The sequence below is a fragment of the Lepisosteus oculatus genome, chromosome 9 (assembly GCF_040954835.1).
Source record: "Lepisosteus oculatus isolate fLepOcu1 chromosome 9, fLepOcu1.hap2, whole genome shotgun sequence".
Classification (NCBI taxonomy): domain Eukaryota; kingdom Metazoa; phylum Chordata; class Actinopteri; order Semionotiformes; family Lepisosteidae; genus Lepisosteus; species Lepisosteus oculatus.
The window spans coordinates 1,944,459-1,971,483 of record NC_090704.1 but is presented as its reverse complement, the minus strand read 5'-3'; the positions used below and the strand labels follow the sequence as shown (position 1 = coordinate 1,971,483).

At 48.4% G+C, this 27,025-nt stretch overlaps 1 protein-coding gene across 2 annotated transcripts; it reads right to left on the bottom strand.

Annotated features, from left to right (window-relative positions):
* Nucleotides 1-55: 55 nt before the first annotated feature.
* Nucleotides 56-26,290, bottom strand: wls (Wnt ligand secretion mediator). 2 transcript variants are annotated; one of them, XM_069193905.1, is made up of 12 exons: nucleotides 25,754-26,290; nucleotides 17,882-18,154; nucleotides 14,836-14,960; nucleotides 14,242-14,403; nucleotides 14,022-14,158; nucleotides 12,371-12,539; nucleotides 11,734-11,831; nucleotides 10,031-10,094; nucleotides 8,399-8,542; nucleotides 7,738-7,821; nucleotides 6,874-7,027; nucleotides 56-311 (listed from the first exon to the last, which is right to left on the bottom strand). In XM_069193905.1, exons 1-12 carry the CDS (start codon nucleotides 25,857-25,859, stop codon nucleotides 166-168), a joined length of 1,662 nt encoding a protein of 553 aa, XP_069050006.1. In that variant the 5' UTR covers nucleotides 25,860-26,290; the 3' UTR covers nucleotides 56-165. The 2 variants fall into 2 exon arrangements, with proteins under 2 accessions (XP_069050006.1, XP_069050007.1); XM_069193906.1 differs by lacking the exon at nucleotides 56-311 and adding an exon at nucleotides 4,059-5,409 and having other exon boundaries at nucleotides 25,754-26,286.
* Between the last annotated feature and the right edge of the window lie 735 nt (nucleotides 26,291-27,025).

Here is a 27,025-nt window from a genome sequence, read left to right as displayed (position 1 = left end):
CCAAAAAATCTAGCATTGGCGGCAGGTCCTGCAGCACAGTGCCACATAACGGGCTCCAGAGAGGGAGGCTGTTCATTTGCTTGTGCTTTTTTTAAAATTTATTTTTAGTTGTTACCCCAGTGTCCCGGCCAAATACCTCCCTGGCCGTTACCCATCATGGCCTCCTTATAACCCCCCTCTTGAACTGGCTTCATCACTCTGCTCTCCTCCGCACTGAGAGCTGGTGTGTGGGGAGCGGACTGGAGCATCGTCTGGGTCGGGGTGGAGGGGATCCCCATTACCTGTGAAGCACTGGAGTGTCCGGAACAGCCCTACAAAAGTGTAAGGAAATTATTATTATTATAATCGTTGTTAGTAAATGAGCAGAATGCAGCCGGCGGCGTCCTCTCAGCCAGTGGGTGTCTTAGGTGCAGAAGCTGTTTCCTTAAGCCATCTAGACCGGGACCGGGACGATGAAGGGGACCGAGGGTAGTGCAGAGAGAGGCTGAGGCCGCCTAGTGGTCACACCGGGCAGTCTGGGGTGGAGCTGTAACCCGGGAGCACCGCTGTCCCTGAAGCTCTGCGATCCACCAGGAGCACAACGCGAGTGGGAGGGTGTCTGATGAGAGCATACTGTGTCTAGGCCCCCGTCTCATGCACGACTGGGTCCTTTGAGCTGGCTCTCTCACGGCTGCAAAACCACGATGTAAAAAGCAAGCTGCGCTAACGTTTTTATAACACGGCCTGGGACGACAAACTCTCCTTGATTGAACACATCGTGACTTGGGGTCGCAGGCAGACACCACAGCTTCCACTGGGAATGAGGCTCTGTAGTGAGGCTGGGTAATTCTGTGGTCAGGTTTGTGGGTGCGTGTGCCCTGCGAAGTTCTGGCATCCCATACAGGTTGTATCCCACCTTGCTCCAGGTGCTGCTGGGACAGACTCTGGCTGCCCCAGGAACATGGATGGGTGGATAATAATAATAATTATAATAATAATATCACTTTATTAACCCTTTACAATTTCTTGCATTAGGAATGGTCTTTTCACATACCCCAGCTTGCTCTCCATGAGACACACAGACAGGGAGAGAGCCTGGGGTCAGAGCGCAGGGTCAGCCATTGTACAGCGCCCCTGGAGCAGCTGGGGTGAAGGGCCTTGCTCAGGAGCCCAACTGGAGTAGGATTCCTCTGCCGGCTGTGGGATTTGAACCAGCAACCTTCCAGCCACAGGCGCAGATCCTTAGCCACAGAGCCACTGCCCCGCCAAATGCCCCACCCTACATCCCTTCACACCATGGAGCTACACACTGCAGAAGTGTGCTCCATAGAAATTCCCCCTTTAACCTAAGTAGTGTCTTCATTGTCATCGGCAAGGACCCTTTCACCATCCCCGAGAACAACAAGTGGCTCTATAGGGTTTATTCCTCACAAGTACGAGCATTTTAAAGTGGGAAGTAAGAGGTTGTTTTCGGGATTAGTCGCTTTACCTAATACTGTTAGATCGCAGAACCTGTGCTGACAAACACAAAAATCCACCCAGGAAATATTTGCTTTTAGATTTAGGATAGTACATGTGGTGCATTAGAGGGAAAAAAAACCTTAAAAACCAGATGAAGTATTTTAAAAGGATACAGAATATTTCAAGTGCTGACAAGACACATATTCAGCTTCTTCCTAATGGATTAGATGGGTTTTGCTGCCATACTACAAATTCAGTGCATCGTTCAATGATGCATAAATAAACTCCAAAGCCTTGAAGCTTTTAAGTTTTAATTAAACCCAAAGCCTGCAAACATGTCCTTGATTTTGAAGAGACTAAAAGCCCTTCCATTGTTCAGAAATTCATTTGCAAGTATCTGATGGCCAGTCAGTTATGTAAGCACAGTGCTGAAGTTTAAGTCTAGATTTCTAGCTAAAAAAACAGGATGACTTCCTCAGAAATTAACCAGAGGTATTCTGTGATAAAGTTTGTTGAAAGACTGAAGATACTCCATTTCTTTAAGGTTAGTTTTTGGTAGAGCAACAAAAAAAAAAAAGAAAAATCCCAACTAGGTCTTCCTCAAGGTGCAGAAGCGCAGCTTCATTTCACTTCATAAACGTGTAGCTAAAAACTATATTGATTGAGCAAGAGTAACTATTCTGATCAAGATTTGCTACTGCATGATCTTAAATCAGCAGAAAAATGCAGTGAATGCTTTATCACAAGCAATCATTCCCAAGTGCAAAATAAAAAACAAAACATTGGGTGATAATGGGAATGAAGCAGATTCCCTCCGATCACCTCGATTGATCCTTCAATGTAATCCTAAATGAGGTGGAATAACACAGTGACACGCTTACAGCCTACCAGAGGCCCATCCAGAGGGAGGGGAGAGGGCGGTATTGTCCAGACAGGTGTTTGCAGATAGGCTACCGTAGATTAAGGAAACGGTCCCTGTTCTGCTTAGCTTCCTGTCTGAAGTCAGGAGGAAAATACACCTCGGGCACCACAGCGCCTTGGGTCTGCTCCCTCCCAGCAGTAAGGCACGAGACGCACTGGTATTGGTCTGGGGCTGAGATCCCTTTCGTACGACAGTGGTCTTCAAAAAAAAATGTTCTATATAGCTGTTCCAGATGTAGATGGTGGCAGGTGTCAATAATCAAACAGCACCTCCGGTCTACCATCCATCATCCAGACAGTGGAGTGGAGACGGGAATGGAGGTTTAGGGGAGATGGAGCCGAAGGACTTGGTAGGACAGGTAAGCAATTATATACTGCTAACAGAAGAGCTTAAATACAAATCCTGACATAAAAACAAACATCTCTGCAACATTAAGAGTCCTGAAGTCAACACTTATGAAGTTAAAATCCTTGGGTAACATATCTTTAGCGTAAGTATTGCTACTGCTTTATCTTTAAGATGATCGCATGGAACCAATCTGGAATAAAGAACCTATTAAATATTTTATTCAATACCGTTTGAATGTTTGGGCCATAAAGCTGAAGGTAATGCTTTATTTGTCCACAGGATGTCAGTATTGCACCGTACAGTCTGTAGGTGCAGCTGAAGACAAGCATGTGCCAATGCAGCCAGAGCAGTAGTGGCGTTCCTGATGTCCACAGAGGAACACCGGCTGCACTGGTTTTCACCTGCCTGAGTGGAGAAGTAACTGGACAGTTCGATGAAAAAATGCTGGAAAAATGAAAACGAGCAGAGCACACTCTACAGGCTGTATAACAGGGCCCGAGATTCACAGACCAGAAACCACAAAACCAGCTCCAAGCTCAGCTAAAGGTGATTAGAGACTGAACAGAACACTGCACTGCAGTCTTCACACGATAGCACAGAACAATAGTCCCAGCATAAAACAATCCGCAAGTAAAAAAAAATGTTTTAAGTCTCTACTAGATGTTGATTCCACAAACAAGTGCAGTGAAGACAGTCTTGCACTGTGCAGGGTCTGGTCACTGCAGCAGGAGTTTTCCTGCTTCATGGGGATTTCAATTTGTTCCAGTGATCGATTACATATGCAGTCAGAACTCCACAAGCAACACACACCCCTGCTCTTGTTTAAGGCCTTCCTCATCACCACCGTGCCAATTTAACCACTGCCCATGCTGGGTGTTTTTTTTACCTCTACAAATTACAAAGATGTTAAAAAACATGCTCGTGCTAAAAAGCAATATACAAAAAAAGTAAAAAAAAAAAAACCCATAAGTCAAGAGCCCTATTGAAAATCACGTCCAGTCTTCAAGAAGAAACACCATGTGCACTTCTTTCTCCACAAGGCTGGCAGAACAGGTGCCAAGGGTTACAGTAAGGGTTACAGTAAACGGATCAAAAAAGGAAGGATAGACCACAGCAAGACTCCCGCCCAGCCACTTGGAAGTGACCAGCCCAGTCATTCCTGTTGGTCATGCAGGACACAGATGTAAGAGGCCACCAAATCCAAGGTTTGTTATGTGTGGTGGGAGTTTAAACTGGGCCTGCAGTCACAGCAAAGCTGCTGTTAAATTCCCCCCTTTTCAGACAGATGAATCCACGAACAAGAGTCAAGACTTCACACTTGGGCACAGAAAGAGCACAGAATTCCCCATCCAGTAGAAGTATTTTATTTAAATTAGCATAAAAGGCAAATCTACAATCCCACTTGTGTAACACAGATCAACTCTTTCTGCCAGCCATCCACACAGATCTTCAAGCTGAAGATCGGCGATGCCTGGCCTCGCGCCTTAACGCAAACCTGCCCTACATGTACAAACCAGCACAGGATAGAAAAGAAATATATCTACATCGTAACACGTTGAGCTTAATGTGCACTGTACAAAAACCTACAGGCCCTCCAGTCGCCTGCCTCAGCCCATTGTCAAAGTGTCTCACCCCTGAAGAGAAGTATGTGGAAGACGGTTAAGGAACTCAGTAGTACAACATCCCCTTAAGCATTTATAAATTGCTTGTAAATTCCTAAACACAGGAGTAAAAGGACTTCAAAAGTGGGCCGGAGTGTTCCTAACACTGGTATCATTGGGGTGCCACTTAAATGCAATAATATATTGGAGTGTGGATAAGAAATAAAATGCATGCCATGATGTAAAAACAAATTCTCACACTTTTGAGATATGTAAAATAATACACAGAAAATTCCTTTTTTTTTTGGATCGTATTCTTCTACACACCTATTATACAACTTTAAATGCGTGTGCTCTATTTTTATTGGAGTATGGATAAAAACTCCAAAACTGTTGGCAAAATGTACATGAATCCAACAGAAAAATCTTTGTTCCCTATATATATATACAAAAGATTTTCAAGAATGTTGTGAAACATGTAATACATGTTAGTGTTTTTATGCACAGAACCAATAACCTTTGTACCTTTAGCACACTTACTGCTGTATGATTAGAAGATAAACCTGGACTTTCAGTCACCACCAGGCACTTCGAGTCTTCCAAACCCCAGGAGCTGATCGAAGAGAAAAGCCTTTCGTTTCTCTGCCCTTTTCACTTCCACAACTTTAGTTTTCCGTCCACAAGATGGCGCACTCCCACCACTGCGACACACAGATGCCCTCTCCTGTACCCTTTCTTTAAACTGCTCAGTTTACATGGGGATTTCTGCAGGGCTGCCACATCAGAGAGAGCAGTAAGTACTGGCTTTGCAGAAGGAAATAATTACAGAGCAAGTGTCACCACTGCGTGTCGATGGGCGTTGTGCATGCGTGTTTGTGTCATTCCTGAAAACCAGCGTCATGTAAATACGTCTTTGCGAGTGGGGAGGGGGGGGTGAGGGGGGGGGAGGTTGGGGGAGAGAGAGGAAGTAGGGAGACGCTCCGATGAGTTACTCCTGGGCCTCTTTGCCAGCCATCTTGTAGATCTCCGTAGGGCCGTCCACATGCGTGATGGTGGTTGTCAGCTGAATGTCCTCGCCACTGTTCACCCCCAGATCACCTGCAGTAGAACAGTTCCATGGAAATCGTACATGACCGTCTTAATGAAGGGAAGAGCTTTAGGTCTGCTAGGGATTCCGACAGCCTTAAACTGGCCTTCTCTTCTGCAGACACGCGGGGGAAATAGGAGAGGCCATTTCACACCCAAGACCAGGAGGCAGTTCACACCTTACAAGAAAAGTCTGGATGAGGCCCGGGATCAATGAGCTGACACCTAGCAAGGGCAGAGGGAGCCTCCTCACACCGACCCACCGTGGGTGTCTGAGCACTGGGTGAGAACGGGAGGGTCAGGAAGCTACAAGAGACTTGTTTGAGTTACAGACGCATCGATACCTTGCAGTCTGCAGCCTCTTATGAGGGCTCTGGTCTCATTACGAGCTAAAATCACACAGATCAACTAGGAGCATCGGCTGCATCTGTCCTGAGCGAATAACCGCACTGCGAGGGAAGAGCTGCCAGGATGCCCTCGCTCAGCCAGAGTCAAGATGCCGTTCAAAAGGGGGGAAAAGCGGCTTTAAATCAAATCGGTCCTGGATGGAAGTCTGGATGGCATTGGGCTCACCCAGGCTGGCTGGGGATTCCATTTTCTTTTTCATAGAACAAAGGATGACCAAAGTGGAGACCATGCAAGCCGTCTCGCTGGTTGGACTCCTCCTGGCGTTCCCTGAAGCGTCTCACGAGGGAGACCCCTCAAGGGGACGGGGAGCTCCCTCCTCCTCGAGGGGGGGGAGGGGGGCGCTTGAAATACATTCCGGCCTTCCAGAATGCCGAATACCTGTGCCCCCTCCATCCCCCCCCCCCCCGGGGTGAATTTACCCGACCTGAGAAACGGACTCGAAGGTCGAAACCTTAAACGGAAGCATGTGCAGAGTCTGGCCGTCCACACACTGCCAGTGCAGGGGGAGGGGGGACTGATCGACATTCCAGGGAGGCTCAAACGTTGAACACATTTCCCCGGGAGTGCTCAGAAAACGCTTGACAAGATGCGACGGTGCACTCTGGCTCGTACTACGAGAGGCACCTAGTTTAAACAAATCGCTTTGATCATGCTAGGGACCCGGGCGCTATTTACAAATCTAAAGCTTCCCCCCCGCCCCAGAAAGATGTCCATCAGACATAAGTTATACATGTATATCTGCCAACACGGTTACTCATGTGCTGGACACAGTAATGGGCAGCAAAAGATCAAAGATTCTGAAACCCTACAGACCTGACAGGCCCAGAGTGGACATTTTTCCAAAAATAAGAGTCGGCTTAATACCAGATCACGGTCCTTGAAATTACTGTTAAAACGTTTTGGTTACCTCGTTTGCATGTTCTCAACAGCGGTGGCGCGAAAGTGCTACACGGATGCCGAGTGTTCTGCACGCACACGCACGCACATGGACACCGAGAGCGACGACCAGGATTCGGTTCTTCCGAGCTGCACGTGACCCCGACGCCCCCCCCCCACGCCAGGTCTTACCGTTGGACTGCTCGTCCCCGTAGCGCTTGTGCGAGGGTGCGTACAGGAACATGATGGTGAAGACGTACAGGTTCCACATCCCGTAGATGCCCGTGAAGAAGGCGCTGTTCACCTGCACCGTGTAGTCGCCCCAGTGCCAGTGGCCCTCGTTCACCTGCGGGAGACGGTTAAGACCCGTCAGGCCCCTCTCGTCCCTCACCGGGCCCAGACTTTGATTGCCAGGACGCTTGCGACGCCGGGACAGGACAGCGCAGCTCCGATCCCAGGCGCCGCTGCTCAGCGCTGAGCTTGCAGGCCTGCAGGGCCTCGCGGTCGCACGCAGAGAGACGCTCACGCCCCCTGCCCCCGCCGGCCCTCTGCCCCGCGGTGCACAGAAAGGGCGATCCAAAACCTTTGCACGGGATGTCTGGGACAAGACTGACCCACTCACAGGGATGTCCAGATCCGAATCCCCAAGACGTTGCGTTCCAGCGGGAATTCTACAGAAAACGGCGTGGGGCAGTCATAACCGTGAGTCCAAGGAGACGCGGAGCAGCTGCGTGCGTCAGGGAGGAAGAGGGGGCTGGAGAAACGTCACTTCGCAAGAGCAGTGAAATTGGGGGGGACTCTCCAACTGTGCACACATCAAGAGTGTGCAAGAGGAAGAAGTAGCTGTAGAAACCGTCTTGGATTTCAAGAAAAGTGACTGCTAAAAGCATATAGACAGTAGTCCTTTCTTGAAGGTCACACATTCCCACTTCACTACCCCCAAACAGATGTTAGAACCTACACCGATACACAGGTCACGTGTTAAGAAATGTGAAAGAATGTTTTTCCCCCCCATTCAAAGGGCTTCAGGCACAGACAGGCCTGCCCCTTCCTTACCTGGCTGATGATGAAGAAGATGACCGTCATGGCAGCACAGGCGAGAGTGACCAACATCAGGAACTTGAATCGGAAGATCAGACCCTAGGAAGAAAAAAAAAAAATCTGAATAAAAATAAAACATGCAGATTAGAATCTATTACAGAAATGGAGCAAGCATCCCGATTAAAGCTCAAACAGCTGCTGTGTAGTGGTGACAAGTGTTAACAACGCTGCTGCACACTAGAAGGTATGAAACGGAATCTACGTGGACCGTCATGTAAAGCCTCAATGAACTAAGTGCCATCAGTGCTTTGTCTTAAGTTGTCTTTAGAAAAGTGCAAGTCAAGAGGTTTATTTGGAAAAAGTGGGGCACAGCCAAACAGAGAGGGAGTGTGAATCTTTTAAAATTCAGTGCAAGAAGTAAGAGCGACAGCAGAAGTGTGAGTCTCTGGAGACCTGCAGCATCCTCTGGATTTCCTAACCAAGCGTTAAGCCTGCTTTGCAGTACTGTATGTTTTTTTTTTTTAACCTGAAGTAGTAATTATAAATCGCAGATATCTCTCAAATCCACCACTGGCAAGCGTTCAACCGAGCAAGAATATCAATTCAACCTGCCACCCCAGAACTCCCTTCCGTTAACCCTCCGCCTGCCTTCCACAGCAGGAGAGCGACCCCTGACCTCGTAGTGCAGACGCCGAGCCTTGGACATGGCCGGGAGAGAGGACTGCTTCCCGCTGATGTTCCTGAACACCTGGAACACCATGAAGCACAGGAACAGGAAGTACAGGCAGGCGCAGATGCCCGCCACGATGATGAATGCCATCTTTGGCTCGCGTCAAGGAAAACTCTTCAGGGAGGAAGGCGGTCAAGATCTCCACATGGAAATGGCACACACACACACACACACACGGACGGACGGCACCGCACTGTGCTGAATTTACAATTGCCAACCACTGTCGCAACACCTATCCGACTGGGAGTAGCCAGTTGCGTTTCTCACCTCTCGGCTCGCTGATAAAAACCTCCCAACCTCACACAGGTGAGAGCAAGGACTCCTCTGCTCCACCCCCGGTCAGGTCCGTTACTTTTTTGACTGGTCACAGGCACCACTGCCCCCTAGTGGAGGCACAGCACCAATTGGAGGTGGGGCGCGTCCCTCTCCGACAACACCACAAGCCTGCAAGCACTCGGAAGGCCACAGGGGGCGCTGTGTCCAAGAACCCTAGACCTCCCACCCAAGTGCACTCTGGCAGAACCCGGCTAATTCCACATCACTGCCTGGTCGCTAGATCCTCGTTACAGGACTCGCCTGCGATCCGATGTGGCAAAGCTCAGACATCAAAACACTAATGAAATTCGTGAGGACGTCAATGTATGGATCTGTATTCCTTAGCCTTGTGGAAAAGGCTCACAAGGCCTCTAACTGGAGAGATCGAAACAAAAGGAGCTGAAACCAATCCTTCCAATGCAGAGGCAGAGGGATTCCACAACAGAAGAGACCCTTGGACAGAGGAGCCATAATTCGGGGGAGGTGGAACTAATCACATTGGCTCACCTCAGCCTAGTAACACAAATTAATAGCAGCCAAAAGCCTCTCTCCGACAAGCGAGAGAGGGGAGTGTTAGGACAGCTATTCAGAGCCGAGATACGCATCCCTTTTGAAACTTGTCTTTGGGGTGCGAGAGTGCTAATTAAACTTGCACTGAATTTCCCTGCCAGTTTCCAGAGGGGATTTGCCAGACAATCATCAGACTCCACTCACCATGAAACATTACCTAGACTAATAAAACAATAACAGAGGGTGGGGGGGTCTGATGGAGAGCTGAATAAATATCCCCAGCAGGGCCTTGCGCTGGCATCCTCTGGTTATCACAGACCAGGGGAAACCCCACTGGAAAGACCCTCTCGACATCCCTCAACAGCGCCCCCACAAGGGACCGCAGGGGCGCCGGCACACTAAGCTGGGTGAATAAGCCCCCCACCACAATGTTCCAGGCCAGTTCCCAGGGACCCAATGGGAAAAGGCTGGTACTAGGGTACAGATCTGAATGTCTGAAACACTTTTTTTTAGCAGCTGTAACAAATCAACTCCCAGTAAAACCCTTTAAAATTCTGCTTTTTACCACAGCTGTGATAACACTTTTGTGAAAGCATACAAACATTTGAACAAAATCGACAAAACCACTACCCTTCTACAATCCATAACCGATGTCAGAGCTAAGGTGCAATTAAGAAATTCCTTTTATGCCTAATGACAAGTTAGGAATCCAGTGCCCATCTTCGTTCTCCCTGGCACAGCACTCAAGGATACAGCCAGCTCCGTTCCCACATCCGAAGCCCAAATGCTATAAAATGGGTTCTTCAGTTGGACCCCTCTGTAAGAAAAGATATTCAGGATGAAAACCCCGAGCTCAAAACTGCAGAAAGATCCCTGATAAATGCAGCCATCATATCAATAAAATAATATTTTGGTCTGCACTTACACACGTTAGCTAAACTGAACTAATTCAGCTAGGAAGACAAGGGAGCTGGGATATTTAGGCTTTAATTGGTTCCTAATTAAAAAGGACTTGCACAGGACTCCTCAGTGTGTCCATTTCTGTAGACTGGGAAACCGTACACATCTGCCCATCTCTGACGGAAGCAGACCATTGTCTCCAATCTGCGCAAATTGATTTTTCCAGACACCCAAGAACAAAAATGTCTCGGAGCACTTAACCTGCATTCCAGTTGCTCACCGCGCCGCCCATGTCGGTCTGCTACACGACAAGAAACCACAGAGCGATCGGGGTTTTTGGGGTGCAGACACCTGTAGGTTGGGCTCTTTCACCCAAGCAGCCCGACTCAGTAACGCCAAGGGGAAGGAAGTGTGCAGATGATGCACAAGGCCACCGGGACTGAAGAGGCGAGCAGACGGGCAGGCAGTTTGCCAGGAACAACCCTACAGCCGTCTTCACAGCCACAAGCTTCATTTAAATTGCTCAAGCACTTCCTGGCTGTTCTTCTCCAGACACGGTGACATCGCCCCCTTCAAAGGAACATTTCCCCCATTTATTGGTCCCGCAGTCCCTCCCCCGAGCTCCAGCTGTGCGTTACGGCTCAGGGCTTCCTCCCCCCTGCGTCTGGGTGCAGCTCCCCCCGGCCCGCCCATCGCAGGGCCCGTCTCGGAGCAGGGTCCCGCCCGCCCGGCCCAGGGAGAAGCAGCGCAGAAGCCGGCTCTAGCTTTCTGAAGAAAGCCAGTGCTGACTTGCCTTTGCCGATTGCTGGTTTTAAGCACGAGTCACCTGTTCTAAAAGGATGGGGGTGGTGAGGGGGGGGTTCTGTCAGCCTCACAAGGAACTGGAAGCAGATTCCACTCTGAAGAGCAGGAAGAAAGCAGTGACGCTCGGCCACAACACTGCGTCCGTCTGCCCTCTCACAGCGGAATGAGCCCCTGCCTGCTCCTTTACAATCTTCAAACACCTGGTCGCACACAACGCTGACCATGTCGGCTATAAATATAACTCTACATAAAACTAAATCATTCAAAGCCCATTAAAAGAACTGTAAATTTAACCGTCCATTCCTTCCAATGAGTTTCCTGCGCCAATTAATCTTTAGGTGCCGAGGCACACATATACAGGTCTGAAGGGGTTGGAACGTTTTAGAAGTTCAGTTTCTTGATGCAGATTTAAAAATCTGATTGGGGGAAAAAAAAAAAAGATTGTGGATCAATCAAAACAGATGAGGTGAAAGATCAACTATTCAGTGAGCACTTGTAAGTTCCGCAGCTTTCTACTGTCGCCCTGAAATAAAACATTTCCTATTTAAAATATAAACTTCACAGAAAAATCTTAATGCTTCCCCATCTGATCAAGAAATGGGAGGAACTGGAGAAAGGAGCTAAGTAAAACACCAAAGACCTCAAGTCCAGAGCTTTCAGCAGAGGCAAACTCATGCAAGTGGCTTGCGCCTGCTTCCAAGATCCAGCATTTATTCTGGAGTTACGTTGTCGAGATGAAACTCGAGGCGTACCTCTCACACATGTCAAAAATGAAGAGGCAGAAGGAGCCAAACACAATCGGGACAACTTGCTTCCAATAAACTGAAAAACGATTCCTTTCCGTCTGGTCCTGTGGAGTAAAAAGAACAGCAGTTTAACAGCACAAGTGTCAGCGAAGCTCATTTTTTCGGCGCATTTACACAGCAAAAATTATGATGCTAAATTCTTGCTCACGTAAAGGTGCTCAAGATAAATTCCAGTGCGTCTGGAAGAGAATTCCCAGTGGGGATATTTCACGTTGCCACCCGGACTCATTCCGGCCCCGAATCGAAAGACGGAAACAACAAAAGTTTAAACTCCAAGCCGTGTTAAAGGTAACTTCATTGCCAATAAATATTCAATCTTAAAATATGGCTTTACGATGGCATTTGATATGTTCATGTACAAAACGCGAGGTTGGTCAGGTCTCTCAATAACCAAACACGCTCCGATCTGAGGAAGACGCTCCAGATGCGGACGCGGCCATGCAGCGGTCTGTAACTGCCGGGCACGTCAGCTCTGGAGCGCAGGGGCAGGCGCGCCTCGGGTGGGAAGCGCAAAAGGACAGACCACTCTGCCGGCTAGCCACTCCCAACGCGCGAGTCCGGCAGGAAAAGAGCCGATACGAACCATCAGGTGCTCCCCGCAGAAGATGATCCAGAACGACAAGAGCATGGCGTAGAAAACCCCCTGCCGGATATCTCCGAAGAGCAGCATCCACGTCCAGTTAAAGCCAACCGAAAACCACTCCACGGGGATGTTGATGAAGGTCATGGAGATACCGAGGGCGAAGATGACCCTGAACGGCGAGACGGATCAGAAACGGCGAGACGGATCAGAAACGGCGAGACGGATCAGAAACGGCGAGACGGATCAGAAACGGCGAGACGGATCAGAAACGGCGAGACGGATCAGAAACGGCGGAGCTCGTCCGCGGCACAGCGGCTCAGCCCCGAAAAAAACACACGTCCAAATTATGACATTCCAGTGTACAGAGGTGCTTCCGCTTGGCACTAAAGATTCCACGGGAACGGTGCCACACCGCCCCGGGCCGCAGGGAGAGTCCTGCCATTTTGCCCTGGGGTTCTGAACCGAGCAATGCTTCAAGCTGGCCGGCAGCGAGGGCTCTTCTCTGGTCCCAGGGCTGGGCCTTCGATTCAGCCGGAGAGCAGCAGGAGCCCACACAGAGGCCAGCCTGGCTGATCTGCAGAGCGCGCCCAAACCAACGTGCGCTCAGAGGGGGGCAGCCGGCCGACGACTTTCATTGCGCCGGAGGGGTTAATTTAAATTTAAAAAAAGGCAACGTTGCGCTCAGTGTGGAATTACACAAGAGCACCTCCAGCCAGTGCACCGACGAGATCGGCGTAGCTCATCTTGTGTGCACGCGAGCTGCAGGTCAGACCTGCACGTGGACTGCAGAGCGCAGACACGATAAGGTCAAATTCTGTTTTGGTGCCAGTATGTTACAAACAACAGATCTCTACTTTGTAAGCATCGCGCCAAGAATTCCATTGTGCAAAACATTATAACTTTTGCTTTCTTGCCACTACATGTTCTTCTGCTGGCCTATAAATGCATCTAGTTTAGAAACATGAAAAAAAAAACATGCAAACCTCAGTTCAATGAATCTCCTTTGTATCCTTTTGGCTTCGTTCCCACACCGAGAGATTCACCAGGGACCACTTGAAGCACACACTTTAACTTTAGAAAGGGTTTTCAATTTCCATCCTCATGCTCAGATACTGAAGCGTGACATCAGAGAGACACCAATGCTTTTACAGCATTAAAAAATTACTTCCCCCAGTGAATCGCACATCCGTGCGCTGGTACAGCTCCCAGTTTGGGAAATCTCCGATGCCGACTGCCCTTAAAAGGCTGAAGTGCCTGTGTAGGAGGGTATATCTATTGTGTAACTGCATTAAGTCTAGTCAGGCTGCAGAAGTGACCACAGCAGCAGGAGGACAGCCAAAAGGAAGCTTTTTGTTTTTAAATAAAAGCTTTCCGTGTAAAAGTTATTTAAAAAAACTATTGCATATTCCACAGAACCGAAAAACTTTGCTCTAGGATTAAAAAAACTGAATGTTATTGGAATCATCATTACCCAAGGCCTCGGACTTCCTCTGTCACACAAGCAGAACAATATAAAAATTCAAGCCACAAGACAACAACCCGAAGGTTTGAAAGACCACCGACACAAGGCTGCTTCCCTGCACACAGTCGACGAAGGCGACCCGAGCGCCGTCCGCGGCCCATGAACACCTGCTGCGCAGCGGGACCTTACTTCTCCAGCAGCACCGGCGGCCGCGTCATCAGGGTGATTCGCCTCCAGTACCAGATCATGATGATGAGGATACTGGGCGTGAGGAAGGTCTTCATGGCAAACCACACTTTGGTGAAGCCCCCGTTTTGGTGAATGCCCTAGGACAAGCAAGAGCAGGCGCTTGGGTCAGTTAGAGCCTTCCAGGGCACCAGGATTGACATGAAGGGGACGGCATACTCACCACCAGACGGATGTCTTTGATTTCTCCAATGCCAACGTTGATCTTCTTCCTCTCGTTCACTGGGAGGCGGATGTTGATGAGGTAATATTTGTGCGCCACGCTTCCCACCTCCATGAAGGGCAGCAGGTCGCACTCGTAGTGACGACCCTCGTTCTCGGGCGTCTGCAATGGACAAGATGCCCAGCTCGGTATAGAGGAGTGTAATAAGTCATGTGGTCAACAAAGCTTTGCCTACGCACTTAAGAAAAGTCTTTAAACACAGCAAAGAAAGTCACTTGATTTTTTTTTTTTTACCCTTTATGGCTGTGGATGAATAATTTCTGGACCGTAAAAGATTCTTCCATGAATAGATTCAGTCTTGCTTTGCCACTACAAGGAACTTTAAACACGGAAGACTTGCATTAAGAATTGCACTTCTTTGAAGCTTGAAAAGAAGCCATGTTAATCAACCAAGGCTGCTGCCAATACCATAACTATTAATGGAACGGCACAGGAGAGGCCAGTGCAATGTCTTCAGACAATCATAGACCCAATACTCCACACCCGCCACGGGCTTCTGCTCAACACGCCCGGCGCCCTGCTGGCCCAGCTCACCTTGGGGGTGGAGAAGTTGCAGCTGAGCCTGCGCTGCTCGGTGGAATGGGCCATTTCTGTCCACTCGCTGAGAGTGTCGTCCCTGTAGGCCAGGCCGACGTCGATGGTCACCACAGCTCCCGTTTCTGCAGGAACAAACGGTTCGCATTCCAAGTTACCAGGGAGGGGACTGAGGACTTCGTAGCTCGATAAAACGGTTACCCCCCTTCGGGAACCGCCAAACGGCTTCCAGTAATGGTTTCCAGCTAGGCTCCGTGCGAAACAGCAAGCCTGGAAGCAGCTTTTCACGACATTAGGCAGATGAGGTGAATAAAGCATTCAAGAACACGCTATGTCACCAGTCAGGCTTCAAGATAACGTTTTCAAACAAAGCTTTATTTCATGAAACCAAACAAGCGGTGTAATAAAACGCCCCCGATGAGCGATGCGCTGGCAGTTGGCACTGTTGGAAAAGGTCATTAGAGAGGCCGGTTAAATCTGGAGGGAAACCCGGCAGGGAAGACGAACTGGGTCCTGACTGAGGAACACAGAGGAGCTGAAGTCCCGCGTAACACCTGAACATCTTGGGTTACCATCTTCCAGGGAGCCGTCCGGAGGCTGGTTTTGGATGAGGTAGGTTTTTTTTTCTTTCCAGGTTCAGAAGTGTGCCGAAGGCCATCGGTTTTTGAGCCTCGTTTCTCCTCAACCAGATTCATTGGGTGTATAAAAGCACAACAGCCACTTCTGACGTCACTTCTATGGCCTTGCAAGTGACCCAGACCAAGAGCCTGTCCACCGACTAGACATTCATCACCCAACGTCAGGGCAGAAAACCTGAAACTCATCTCAGATTAAACATGAACTCGCACATGGTGAGCATCCTCTCCTGCAGCTCCCATTGCCAAGACTCAAGAATAACATCGACGCCTATGCTTTAGAACACAGCCTGGGACACAGGGACTGCAGCCCTTCCCTGTCCGTGACGAGCCCGTGCCACACTCGCACGCCGGGCCTTCAAACCTCGTCTGGACCGCATGAGGGAGACGAGGAATGGCGGCCTGCAACAGGCCCGTTTAGATCTGATTGCACAGCCATGCAATCGCACTTCACATTTCAAAAGGGGGCCCTTGTGCTGTTACGAAACAAGACCCCCCAAAAAAAAAAAAAATTCCTGCGGTCAGAATGGAGGGATTATTGGCACTTTTTCTTTGCCATCTTTCTTCCAGCCCGGAGCTGCTGCCAAACGCCTGAATGTCAGCTTGCTCCTCACAAGCATTCCCTTGCTGCACAGCGCTCACTGCCCTGGCGACTAAGCCATTTCAACAGCTGTGTTATTGCTGGACGCCTGCCAGAGTCGTTTGTGCAGGGTATTCATTTCGCCCTGCTTGTGTGAACGGGCTTTATTGCATTGAGAGGGGATTTGAGTTCTATTTACAGTTATGTTACCTCTTTTATCAATTAGTTAAAACACCCATTGGGGTCTTGCATTTCCCCATTCAATAGCATTGTCACTATACAAGAAGTATCAACTCCATGAAGAAAGATCGGACCTACTTAAAAAAAAAATCCGTTCTCCGAAAAAGCCACGTCCGAAAAACTCACAATGCCTAATTTGTTATATTTAATTAAAACCTGCCAAACGAACAAAGCCGACTGTTGAAAAGGAGATCCTTCAAAAGGGCAGAAGAGAAAGAAAAAAAAAAATCACAGCTGTGGAAAGAAAAGGTTACAACTAAGTCTTGGGACATCGTCAATGTAAACACCACTTGTCTCACATCCTTAAAGAACAGGGGGCCTGAACTGCTGACATTTCTCCCAGATGCCTGTGCTTTCACACTCCCTGCAACAGCTGGGGTGAAACGGGCTCGAACGATAAGATTTCGCCTGCTGTCTGCAAGGCCAGGGTGTAGGCTGACTTCTTCATGCAGAGACCCATCGGGCCGCTGGTCAGAGATGGAATATCAGCACAGCAACGAGCACATCCGAATTAAAACGCACTGTTAAAATCCAGAGCGATGGCCAGCATTGATCTACAAGCAAGAAATGCAACATGCTGCTAGAATCTTAAAACTTGACAGGATGATGGGTTCGATTCCTTACAAACAGTAACTCGGTAGGTTCCTTTACAGCTCTCGTCCTGCGGTTGGGAGACGCAGGCGAACAGAGTCCCCAGCAGACAGAAAATGGCTCTTGCCTCAGATGAGGCCCAGGCCTGCGTTCCGATCGCTTTCCCAGGCCGTGCAGCTCAACAGCGGCCCTTCATTAAGAAGCCATGTTATCCCTTAATCCCCCCATTGAGAGCCGGCCCTGGCCCGGAGCCAGGGCCCAACCCTCAGAATGGTTTCTGGGGGAAAATGTCTAAAATATGCACTGGACTGCAGCTATAACAATCCCACGATCATGTTTCAACAAGGAAAAAGGGAAAGGCGGATTACATATCACATCAGCGCTGTGCCGGAACTTCCTTTGAATCAGTGTGGAAGAACCCCTCCTCCACCCCTTTCTCTCTCTCTCTTTCATGAAGGCTTTTATGCAACAGCAAATGCCAATTACAGATCGCAGACAATACCCCTGCATAGCATAACACTTTCCAGGCTATTCTGGGCTTGGCATGTGGCAGATTGTGTATCTGAAGGGCACAATGTCCCGTCTGGGCGCAAGCACACTTATTAAACAGATCTAAAGAGAAATCACAGGCACAGAGATTAAAACGAGCGTGGCCTCTCCAACCTCAAGGCCGCTGTCCAGACAGAACACGGTCAGTACAAGGAGCTGCCAGGTGGGAGGAAAAGAATGTGCCAGAACCAGCCAAAAGCAATGCACTTGAAAACAAAGTGCAACACATGAAACCACACTTGGATATTTTCACACTTAATATATTGTAGCACGTAGATTCAATAAGCAGCTGCTAGCAAATCAAGCAAGCCTCACCAGTAAAAACCAGCAACCTGAGCCTCCACAAGGACGTGCAACGGGTCCCAACATGTGGGCTCTCATCTTCAAGGACCGGGCCTCTCCGGCTCGTCCGCGTGCCCCTGCTCACAGCAGCCCCGCGGGCACCACTTACCTATCTGGTTGACGAGCCTGAAGGCGATGTCGAACTGCAGGATGAGGAGCATGAACTGGAACCAGGGGCTCATCTCCTTGTTGGGCAGGGGGACGTGGACGGCGAACACGATGTCGTTGGCTTCGATCATCTTGCCCATGGCCTCGTCGAAATCCCGGATCTTGTCACACTGGTTCGGGCCCCAGGGCATGAACCACTTCGTCCTCTGGTGGTGCTTGCGGTTGTCCACGCACTTGGTCGCCAGGTAGTGGACCGCAGAGGTGGGGCTGGGAGCTGCAGAACCGGAACAAGGTCAGCTCCATCACTGGGGACACTTCCCACAATCCTCTGCACTACACAACAGCCTACCGGGGGGCCATTCTGCATCAGAGAGAGGATTTTCATCTACTGCCAACAGGAAGAGTATTAACAGTTAAAGGCTCACTTCCTACGGATTATATTTTTCTTCAAAGCCTAGACAAATACACAGACTTTCCAACACGTGGGTCGCACTGGTCTACCACCTGAACTCTTAGACGGTGTTCCATACCACAGGAAGATGCTTTGTCCCGTACTGTGGCCTGTTGAGCGAGTAGGTGGAAAACCTTTTTGCTCAGGAATGACTCAAGGGCTAGTTCAGCCCACAGAGGTTTCGGTCTTGTTTTCTTAATGAGCCTATAGTGAGTCTGCTTTCATGCTTTACTCACAGACCTCAAATGAGAGGTGCTAATCACAGTTGTTTTATCCCACTCCTTAGCTTTGCCTCACATACTGGAACCTGAACTTGCTGGCAGGCTTCGTGACTGGGAGAGCATTAGGCCAGAAACACAATGGATCTCTCTGTGCACTCTCATCGCTTGGCTACATGCTTCCAATAGGAGACTTTTCCCACTGCTCAGCAAATGAGAAACTGAAATCTGGAATTCAAACAAGTTACTGCCCGAAATTTTTAAAGGCGATTTCGGAGAAAAATCGCAGCAGACGTACATCCCATGAACCCTTGCAACAGTGAAATGATTACTGAAATGGACCTTGTGCTGTGGGAGGTGCTGTCCCTCAGATGACAGATTTAACGGAGGTTCTGACAGCAGATCAAATCTCATCACAATGCTCGGAACAGCTTCTCCACCTAATATACCTCGGAATGGGGTACTTCACTTCTGTGGTGGATGAGGAGTTTCCCGTCCTATAAATGCAGTGCTTTACAAAAGCAAGCAATCGTTATCATTTTTGAATTACTACCGACACCAAAACCATACCTTAATGCAGGGTCAACTCTTCAAAATGGTAGATTTCGGTTTTTTCCCGGAAAGCGAAAGTTGTCAATAAGAGCCATCGTCTGCTCTATAGCACCAAAACAGAGGACTCTGCTTACTGAAAGCACCCCAGATAACTGTGGATAGCACTACCCCAGTTAGGGATTGTCCTGGTCTGGCAGGACGTTGGTGCTCTGCCTTCAGACAGAAGGCCTCATACTAAAACTAGGAAAACAATCGGCTTGTTCAATTTAAACAAACTCCTTTAAGTCATTAAACCTCAGACGGAGACAAAAAAAAAACAAACGGAATACCCTCCTACAGCCACCACCTCACACTGCTGCTTTCTGCAAGAGGCCCGGCTGTCATAAAAGGCTGAAGCACCGAAAGCAATACATCTCAAAGGCACTTGACATTTTGCGACCTTGAGCATTATGCAAAACCTCCGTGAACCGATTCACAACGTGCTGAGAATTTGATCATCTTGGCTGAAGAGCATCTGGGGCGTGGAGGCTTTTTCCAAAGAATAAGAGACTTTATTTAGTAAATGCGCAAGGATCTGGTACACGAATAACTGAGGTCGCGGAGTGACAAACCAACAGGTACTGCCTCCTTCCATTTCTAAACCTCCTCGCACTGAAACGAGAAGATCAGACACGGGCAACCTCCCACAATTACCATGAGAAAGACTCAGTCTTCACCCAACACTTCCTTCAGGAGCGCATGTCTGCGGGCTAGCGGATAATGGCATTCTCCCCAACACACTGTCACCTGGAAGACATCAAGGAGCCGGAAGGAGATCCAAGGCTTTCCAGAGAGACAGGATGGAATACAAGACCGGGATGAGGCTCAATAACCTGCTGGGCGGGGGCAGCACGAGCACGGACAGCAGCCCTGTTCAAGGCCTTGAGCCAGACGGATGCTGGCACTAAGGACAGCGCCTTAACTGTTGGGTCATCCAGGCTAAAGACAGGCCCACACATCTCCTTTAACAAGACACTTCGCCAGGGAAGGCGTGGCAAGCGGACCCCAAAGACGTTTCGCAGAAGAGAGCTCTACACCCTCCTGCTGCAGTCTAAACAAATGAGAAACTCAGTCAAGCAAATTCCTGCTCTAAAGCTGAAACGCACCAAAAAAACTATTTTTTTTGCCTCATAGCAAACAGATCCTCCCCTCCTGACTCGAGACGTTATAGGTTGGCCCTGAAAACCACAAAGCATTTTCTTTACAGGCTGGTTGCCGGGAAATGCATCTTGGAGTTTCATGCCATCTGTTTCCTTCAGTAAATAACTTCAGTGGAGCAGAGTTCAGCCAGCAAAGCCAGCCAGCCCATGATGAAGTCTTCCAGGGCTCTCGCCGAGACCACAGGTTCATTTAGGAGCCTCGGACAGATGCCGATTACATCCCGTTTGATCAGATAAATATGTCAGAGGTGACCTTAAAAGGTTGCCAATGAACATTTTCTGACCCATCACCACCGCTGACTGAACTACTCATAGACATGAGGGTGTGAGCAGTCTAGCCAGCAAGGGTAAACACTAGAAGTATTCATTTCTTCTGGGGGTGGGGTGGAGTAACACTGCTGAGCAAACATCCGATTATTTCTAAGTTAGGCCACTCTTAAAGGAAAATAAGATTCTTTATCACAGAGCCCCATTTTCTAATAACTCGGTTTCTGAGCTTTCATGTTGCTTAAGGAAAAACAAAACAAGGAATTGCATGTGCCAATAAAACACATTTAAACCCTACCCTCACTTGAAAGATGAACAAGAAAACCCCCCTGTACAACACCTGGGGAATTATCAGCTTGTAAATGCACAATCACTGTCTTCGCTAGATCTAAAGAAAAGGCAGCCCTAACCAAGCAATAGCTGGAGCTTCAGTTTTCCCTACATCAGAGCATAAGAAAGGTGCCTCCTCTTTTAGGAGTTAATAGCTAGCTGATTGAGGATCTTTCAGAAAAAAAAAATGTGTAAATGAAGAGAAAACCGGCCATCGGCTTCAACAGCACAGCTGGGTAGCAGTAGCTTGCTCTGGATTTCTACAACATTTTATAGGATATAAAGCAACAATGTTGCAACATTATGAACCACCTCATAGAACAAAAAAATATTTGAAGTTTACTTCAGATATTTAATTACACAGTACTATTATTTATACTTATTACCAACTAGATGGGCCAAATGACCACAATGACCTCTCATTTGCAGCCTATATTCTTAGCTTCCTATATCAAGTGTTTGATACCGACATTCATTGCCAAATTGCAATTAAGGCAACAACCAGCTTCTTAGAATTGAAACAGTGATCTTCCCCTACAGGACACCAGAGGGCACAAGGTCAAAGAGCAACAGGCTACAGGATGTTTCAGCAGAATAAAAACAAACGGCAACAGGAATGGCCCGCAGTTCACTGAAATTATGCTTCTTGATATCAAATTGGCCACTGACCCCTGACCCAGAATGCCCAACTTGCTCCTCTGCCCCTCGCTGCAGTGTCCACAGCGATTACAGCCCGCAGTCTGGAGGCCTGCGGAGTGGAGCTGCCCGACACAGAGAGAGCCGTGTGTCTTTCTACTCAATTACCCTCGCTGTGGCAGCGCTGCTGCTGACTGCCGAGCAAGTACAATAGCGCTCGGCTTCATTAAATCAAACAGGCAGGATGGCCTAAACAAGCTACTTAATCACCCGAGCTGCTGGCTTCGTCATCTCCGGCAATAAACATGCACCTCGGACACCTTCACGCTGCAGAAATACCCACGAGGAATTTGAATTGGTTCTTCACTTGTACTCTCCAGTCACCTATACATGCACAGACTCCGACTGACACTGGCTATTCTACAAAAACGGCTTTAAAAAAAAAAGGGAGGAAAAGACAACCGGTTAAGTACATCACTGCTTTATAGCGATTGTCCTCAGTGCTTTAAAAAAAAAAAAAAAAAAGAAGCAACCCATGAGCTTGGCCTAGTACCTGGGTGTGCTGGACTGCTTCGTCATCAGGGAACAACATGGGAATCACAGCAGGGGGGCCCGCGGAGAAAAACAGCGAAAGCAGTGATGGGGCACAGCACCACCAAGAACACTCCCACACAAGACTCCCCAACGACATTTAGAAGAGCAGCCCCACAGAGACCCACAACCGGAGGAGAAAACCGAGGCCTTCGAAGGGCCCCTTCCTCCATTTCTCTACACCCTTCCTTGGGGTCGAAACGTTCACGCTGTAGGAGAGCACCTGTCAGCATCGCTAGCCTTCCCCCGGGCGGGGCTGCTCTTCCACACCGAGCCTCAGTCTTCGCGTTCGGTGGCCCTGTCGTCTCCTGGGCCTCAGTCGGAGGTCTTCACTGCGTCACGACAGCGGCCGACTGGGGCTCGGTGTGGACAGCAGGGCACAGCTCTGGGTGGCCGACCCTTCCTTGTGCGGCAGCAGCAGGCCAGCCACAGCACTTACAGACCTCTGGAAAGGTCCTGGACAGCCAGCTCTCATGCCAAGTGAATGGAAGAGACGGGGGTTGCATGCTAAACAGACAGGCTTCCTCCGCCTGCTCAGGCAAGCTCACGACCATGCAATGTGAAAGCTTTCACACAGCATTACAGCCTAATAAAATACTACTGCTGTGGTTCCCAGCCCTGGTCCGGGAGGTCTAACATTCTGGTTCTGGCTCCAGTTGAGTTCTCAGGCAGGACAATGACAACTCCAGTTTGTCATCTGGAGCGCATGTGCAAGCCTGCTTCCAGCTCTGATGAGGCCAGGTGGGAGATGGAGTTCGGGATCAACCCTGAACCAATATCGGTTTCAGGGGTGCCGCCTGAAAAGGAAAAAAAGGCTCATCGTGGGCCTTTCCGATACACGGCCACTTCCACCATCCACGTCTTCCCCTGCACAAGTTATTCAGAGAAAAGTATTTTTGTATGGAGCAGGCTAATGTAGGAGAGGTTCAAGTAGGGAGCTGCGTTAGCTGTAAAGGAACAAGTAAAGGTTTATTCCCATCTGAGAAGAGAAGAAACAACGTTTCAGCTGCGGAGCCTGTGACACCTGAGGAAGGCTCCACAGCCAAAACGTCTTTTCTTCTCTTATCAGCACAGAATAAACCTTATCCTGTTCCTAATGCAGGAGCGTATCCTCATAAATCACAATGAGACCTTCTCGGGAAAAATAATAAATGAGTTTTAACTTGTACTCATCGCGAAATATTGAGCTCTTACTCTCCAGCTCGTTTCGGGAGCCCATCAAGAACCCGACAGGTTCCAGCTGGGTTCTAAACAGGAGACCTGCTGCAGGCTGCTTCACTGCAGCAGCGCAGAGCGGGCCGGGAGGGGAGGGGAGGCCGGCTGAGCCCTCCACAATCCGAGAGCAAGTGCAAGGACTGGAGAAGCAGGGAGCGAGGCAGTCCCCGGACAACACGGAGGCAGGAAGGAGTCGTCATGAAAGAAATGAGGATGGAGCTAGATTCCACACAGAACCACGTCCTGCCCCTCCATCACAGAGAGCAAAGTCCACCTTGAGGAGAAAGGCAATGCTTCGATTCTCTGTATTTCCTTCCAACACCTAACTAGCAGGAAATACAATATAGTTCAAGCTTCAAGTTTATTGTCATTACACTCATATACATGGTATGTGGTATAACGAAATGCTATTTAGCTAGCTCTCGGACATAAGTAGTACAAAGAGAAAAAAACAACAACAACAACAACAACAACACAATTGTGTAGCAAAAGAAAGAGACAACAGGCAGTGTGCAAAAAACAACAACAGACGATGTGCAAAAATATGCGTCAACAGAATAAAATAAAGGGGTAGAAATGATGGGGAGTGAGCTTTTGACATGTGAGGTAGAGGTAGATTTTCAATGTGTGTTTGGGTATAATAAGCCCGGTTAACGTACTGCGAATCTCATCACTACGTCCCTTTACAGACGATGTAAAAGCGATAGTGAAGTCAGCACACAGAGGGTTATGAGAATTCTGTGTAAAATCCCTCACATTTAGAATTTCACAGATCATGTCTCATAAGCGACCATTAAAGACATTCCTATAGACTGAGAAAGATTTCACCGTGATCGGTTAAGCAGAATTGTTCACTGAATTATTTTAGAGATCTGGAACCACCAAAATGACTAGCGTCCCGCCCTGAACAGATTTGCTTAATTTGAATCAATAACGGAGGCGTTCCCGATCTTTGGCGTGACGGTTCAGCCGTTTAGAACCGGACAGGGGCCGCCTGCAGTTCTGTGTACGCATGGTCCACACACACGCAGTGCCTGGGGAACAATTCGTGTTGATTAACGGGGGGGGAATCTTACAGATATTAAATAACTACATTAGTGGACAATCCCACGTTCAGATAGCGAGTAAATAGGTGGTGGTATTAAATGTAGCCATAGTACTGTACATTTACATAATATTTTAAGAATCTGTTGACAAAATAAAGACACCCTTATTATTCCTCTTGAGTTCTATAATGGAGCGGAACTCCAAGATTTAAAAATACCTGCACTGCAACGAACGAGTTTCCCCTCCCAGCGCTTCATATCTGTCCTGTTCCCGTCATCAGGACGGTCGGAGAAACCCTTTGATATTGAAATCTGAAGTCTTTCCCTCCTCAAGGCTACATATCCACGGCTCCAGCAAAAACCCCCAGCACATCTTACTCGAGTGATACGCACTAGTTCGGATTTTGTTTTTGTTCTGTGAAGATTAAGACACGCATCCACAGATATCGAAATCTAGTACCCCTATTTTTTTTTTTTAAAGATATCCGGGTCGATGAACTTCAGTTTCTGCAAGTCAACTAGAGCACATTGAATCAACCAGCATTTATTTGTTATTAGGAACCAGATCAAGTTTATATCGAATTTAACTTTAAAACCCTATAACTGGCTAATGCAGTTCACAGAAGCCGGTGCAGCAAAAGGTATTGTTTTCAAATAACCATTGAATGAACAATTAGGACGAAGCAAATGGATACAGGCGGATCCATAAAAAATCACTTAGGATTCGCGGTGTTCGTCTGCAGCTGAGTCATTTTAAACTTTCGTCTTCAGATGTTTTGTAACAGAAAGAAAAATAACGACAAAGACAGCGCTGCGTTAAAACAAAACTGCTGCAGCGATCGCTTCGAGAAATGGACAACTTCCCAGCAGAATGTAGCTATGGGCAAACACGAAACACTCCTGCGAGGTATATGCAATACAAATGCGGTGTTTTTTCCTTCAGCTGACCCGACGGAGGATTTCCTCACAGATGCACACAAAAAGCAAAGTCGTCGCCTTAAACACCTCCCTGTTCAAGCTGAATCGGGGACATTGTTGAAATCAAAGCAGCGTGCAAGTAAAACTTTGAAATCCTATACAACTCATTCACGCCACCAGTCGCCATGCTCCAACATTCCCCCCCCCCTTCTTAACTCAATACTGAAACTAGGCCAAAACTTTTCTCTTTTCAGAACAAAAAAGAGCCTTTAAAAAAACCGATACGTCCTCTCAATGAGCCCCACGGAGCTCTGCTTTTCAAAGTACAAAAGCCGCACTAATTAGATCATAGGAGCGAGTCACTGATACTGTAACACATCGCTAACAAAGGAAGCGGGAGGGGGACAAAACGGCACCGGAGAAAGTTACAGTAAACGAAGCAGAACTCACCAATCAAACCTCCGACTAGAAACGAAAGCACCTGGAAGATAAGCAAGGTAACTCCTACGATTACCAGCTTCTTGGTGCTCATGTTTTCGATAATTGCCCCGGCCATCTTTAAAAGTTCTGGGGGGGAAACTTCGCAATTAAAAACAGATTAAAAAGAAAAAGCGGTGCACACAACAGCCGACACGGAGCCCGAGATTGTGTCTGGTTCGCTGCTGCCTTCAAGCTTTTTAAAGGAGGGCGAGGGAAAAAGACTCAATCACATGACTCTCCCGATCGTCCTGCAGGCTGACGGCGACTGCTAAATACGGGCGAGCGAGCTACTCCGTCTTCATTAATACAGAATAAATCACACAGTCTTCTCGCCTAAAGGCGGAATTCAACCCTTTCCCCTAAGGAATAAAGGTTGGGGCTTTCTGGTGGTCCTCTCCGGTTTCGATGCCCAGGATTAGAAATGCACCAACACTAATAAAAATAAAATAAAACGGAAGGGAGGAGACAGCCGACGAAAACCTACAAGGAGAATACACGCGGAGCTACTGTAACTCACAGGGAGAAGCCAAGTCGCAGACGCAGCTAATTAAGCGCTTGTAGCCACATTCCAGGGGAATTAGGAACAAGCTGTGTGGGGGAAAGGGAATCCACCAGCAGACACTGGTAACGTTTTTGGGATCTCAGGGACACGGCTGTCGGAATGCGAGGGAATGAAGGCAACATTAGTAAATACACGCTGCAGAGACGGGAGGTGTAGCGTTACAGATCGAACCGAGATTTCAGGCTCTGGAACTAAAACTAGAGGAATCAGAATTCTCTGGATGTATACCGGTCCGGCTAATTAACACAAATGAACATGCCAGAGGTACACTGTTACACACGGTAGACCACCAGAATCAGATAATAACGAGAGCTGAACGTCCTGCAATGACACGAACAACTTGTGTGCATAAGCAGAAGCGGTTTTTTTTTTATTGGAAGTCATCGCACGTACACTGGGGAAAGGCGACCTGCAGAAACAGAATTGGCAAACCGAGTTCATGACCGCTTGGGACACCTGTAGGGGAAAGGTGCTATCCATCTCGTCTTCTCCGGCAAGACACAATTTCAAGAAATCAGACTTCGGAGGAATAAGACAGGGTGGGTGTGGGAAGAGTGGAGGGCGGATGGCAAACGTTTAAAAACATTCTGCTTCTATTGCAGAACAGATTTGTCCTAAAAGCGAGGACATCGAAAGCTAATAATGGTGTGCCAATGGTTACCAAATCAATAAGAAAGTTA

Bases quoted from the DNA above. Each gene is read 5' to 3' on its own strand.
- wls (XM_069193905.1), bottom strand. From the start codon at position 25,859: ATGGCCGGGGCAATTATCGAAAACATGAGCACCAAGAAGCTGGTAATC. The intron at 11,832-12,370 runs GTTCGTATCGGC...TTTACTCCACAG, and splicing joins TCTGCGGGGAGCACCTGATG to GACCAGACGGAAAGGAATCG. The intron at 7,822-8,398 runs GTCAGGGGTCGC...TTTTCTTCCTAG, and splicing joins CTCGGCGTCTGCACTACGAG to GGTCTGATCTTCCGATTCAA.